Consider the following 2,946-nt stretch of genomic DNA (forward strand, 5'->3'; position numbering starts at 1 on the left):
GGCTTTTTTTCTTTTTGCTTATGTGGTGCTGAGGAATCGAACCCAGGGCCTCAGGCATGCAAGGCAAGCGCTCTACCACTGAGCCACCTTCCCAGCCCCGAAATGTACTGTTTTTGATTCAATTCAGTCAATTATAAACCATCAACCAGTTAAAACATCAACCGGCTTTCCATGGCACAGTGGAAGAAAAGGCCCCCAAACCAAACAAAATGGTAAGGTCTGCTCCTGGAAGGCGAGCAGACCCCACCCAGTACCTGCATACTAGCAAACTTGGAAGAGGTCACACCCACATCTGCTGAATTCACACCTGGATTTGATGTGGCCACACCTTTCTCCCACCTGGTCCCATCTCTTCTTACGAGGTCTCACCTGCCTTTACCTGGCCACACCTTTCCCCACCCCTACCCTAGAGAAGGCTTAGCCCAGGGCCAGATGTTCTCTTTGCCAGCCGCATGGAGTGCCAACTGGTCTACTGAATAAACCTACCCCTTACCTAAATGACACGTGCATCATGTGGTTCTTTCTTGGCCACCTCTTCTTTAAAAACCTAACAATCATTTCTGGGAGAACATCTTTAGATTAATTCTTATGTTGCCGTGATAGAGTGAATGTAGAGGCTGTTGTGTCTTTCTTTTCTAAAAATCTTTATTATGAAGATTTCTATATTTGTGTTTTCAATATTTACAGTTGGCTTTTTGACTTAGTAACTGAGTCAGACTTCATTTAAATATCTATTTAAGGTAAAAATATTTACTCTTTTATACCCATGGTTAAACATGCAAGTATTATTTTAAGTGATTTAGGAGGTAAATTTAATACCCTCTATGCCAGTGAAACATGTACAACTACGTGTTCAAGTGAGAAGCCGGAGCGATGTTCCTTGTCCTTGCAGACATCCTGGTGCCTTGCTGGGTGAAGGGGATTTCCCACCCAGCTCTGAAAAGTCTAAAGGTGAGAGAAGCCATTCCTTGAATTGCAGATGTCATGCTATTTTAGCCTTAGGAGTGCTTTGTTACATAGAATGCTCTAGTTTTGCCTTGATTCCTTCCCTAAATCGTTTGATTCACTGGCTTCTGAGTAGCCTCTAAGTACCTCCCTATATGGAAAGTATGAGCTGACCTCTGAGCTACTTCCATAGATGGACAGTTCTGCAGGTACCTGAGTATTCCCACATAAGGTCTGCTTTTGTTGGGTGTGTTCTCCACCCCAAGCATGTAGTTTTTGTCTTTAAAAGCTTTGTACTGGGCTGCAGGTCTTTTGAGACAGGAGTCTACCTTCAGACACCAGCTTTCCAATAAAGACTCCCAATTCGACCTCACAAGATGTGGCTTCTCTGTTTCTTGCTGACTGAACTCTCTTACAACACAATTATCCTTGAAGAACATAAATATGCTTAGTATTCAAAGAAGCTGTTGAAAATTATATTACAGTGGCACAAAAGTTGAACATAGATTAATTTTGTTTAACAAAATAACTGATTGGTTTCAACTTCTTTTTCACATGTGTCTGGTGTTTTTTTTCTACTATTAATTTTTTTTTTTTGAGTAAGATTCCCTGAGCAGACAAGACTGGATTCAAACACATAATCTTCCTGCCTTACTTTCCAAAAGTTGGGATTATGGGCATGAACCACCATATCTGGTTAAAATATTACTTTAACTGTCACCAGACAGAGGGGAAGTTTAGTGAATCTCCCCTTTAAATATAAGAACTCTTCACTGACTTCAGTCATTGACTTCTGGACTTTGATTGCAGAATAAGAATTTCTGGATAAGTCACAATGGCAAGAAAACTTGGCAGAGCTTAAGTAAACAAGCAAGGAAACAGACAGATAAAAAGCAGACAAACAGAAGGGCAAGGGCACACTCTAGCACACTTTGGATGCTCTCAGGGACACAAAGACACAGACACGCATAAGGAGACATCCAGGAAGACACACAGCAACTTAGGCTGTTGGGTATATATAGGTAAAGGCAGGGGATCTGGCTTTAAGTTAAACAAAGCTAGGTGCTTTTTCTTTGCTTTAACAACACCTGGTGCTATTCTCTGAGTTTCCAGGTAAGAATACATTCTGCCATAAAACAGATCCTTATGAAACAAGGAGATGTTCCTGCTATCTGCATTTTGGGGCATCCTGTCAGGCAGTTGTGAATTCTTTGGTGAGAAGTGTATCCCTTAGGAAAGAATGCATTCAGTTGCCTCTCTTTGAAGCAAAGATGGCATTTCTAAATTTCTAGATACAATATTTCTGAGTTGTCTACACCAGGCCTCAATTTCCATAAGTTATCCTGCTTCTTTTCTCCCCAAACGACTTTTGTTTCCTTAATCTTAAGTACGTGAAGAAATATCTCCTGTATTTGCTGTTAACTGACCATACCTCATTTTCCCTATCTATTCAGTATCATAACTTCACTGCCTCTCCAGATAATGTGCCATTAGATAACTAGTACCTTTGGTTATTCATTAGCAGGCAGGGCTATGACTTACTGACTGTCCTGCAAGAGAAGAAACACATTGTGCTTAGCTGCTTAGCCAGAAGACAGACCCACAATGAACTCCAAACACTCCTATGTGACACTAAGTGATGGTCACTTGATCCCTGTTCTGGGCTTTGGCACCTACACACCTGAAGAGGTAAGTCATTGTTTGGTGAATGGTTCAAAGGAAAATAACTAGGATGAGAGGAAGTTGATCTGTGCTGTGAAAACATCCATTTCTTGTATGAGTACTGGGACTCACTTGGCTCTCAGGTTTATTTTCCAGGTTAGAGCTAAGCCATGTAAAAAGGAGAAGACTTTTAGACTTTGATCTCCATTAGAGCCAGAATATTTTTTTTAATTTTATTTGTGAACATGCTGTACAGAGGAGTTACAATTACATGGGCAGGATAATGCGTACATTTCTTACCAAGCATTGCATCCTCCTCCTTTGTTTACCCTTCACATC

General features: G+C 40.9%; 2 protein-coding genes across 2 annotated transcripts in view; both read left to right on the top strand.

Moving 5' to 3' along the window:
- Positions 1-2,946, top strand: part of LOC105980410 (aldo-keto reductase family 1 member C4-like) — a 293,440-nt gene that overhangs the window by 47,619 nt on the left and 242,875 nt on the right. The gene's annotated exons all lie outside the window — the stretch shown is intronic.
- Positions 2,515-2,946, top strand: part of LOC105980411 (prostaglandin-E(2) 9-reductase-like) — a 13,935-nt gene continuing 13,503 nt past the window's right edge. Inside the window, exon 1 of the mRNA XM_013009252.1 lies at positions 2,515-2,634. Within this exon, the coding sequence (XP_012864706.1) occupies positions 2,551-2,634 (84 nt within the window). The 5' untranslated portion in view covers positions 2,515-2,550. The remainder of the gene's footprint in view (positions 2,635-2,946) is intronic.

The sequence above is a fragment of the Dipodomys ordii genome, unplaced genomic scaffold (genome assembly GCF_000151885.1).
Source record: "Dipodomys ordii isolate 6190 unplaced genomic scaffold, Dord_2.0 Scaffold9, whole genome shotgun sequence".
NCBI classification, from domain to species: domain Eukaryota; kingdom Metazoa; phylum Chordata; class Mammalia; order Rodentia; family Heteromyidae; genus Dipodomys; species Dipodomys ordii.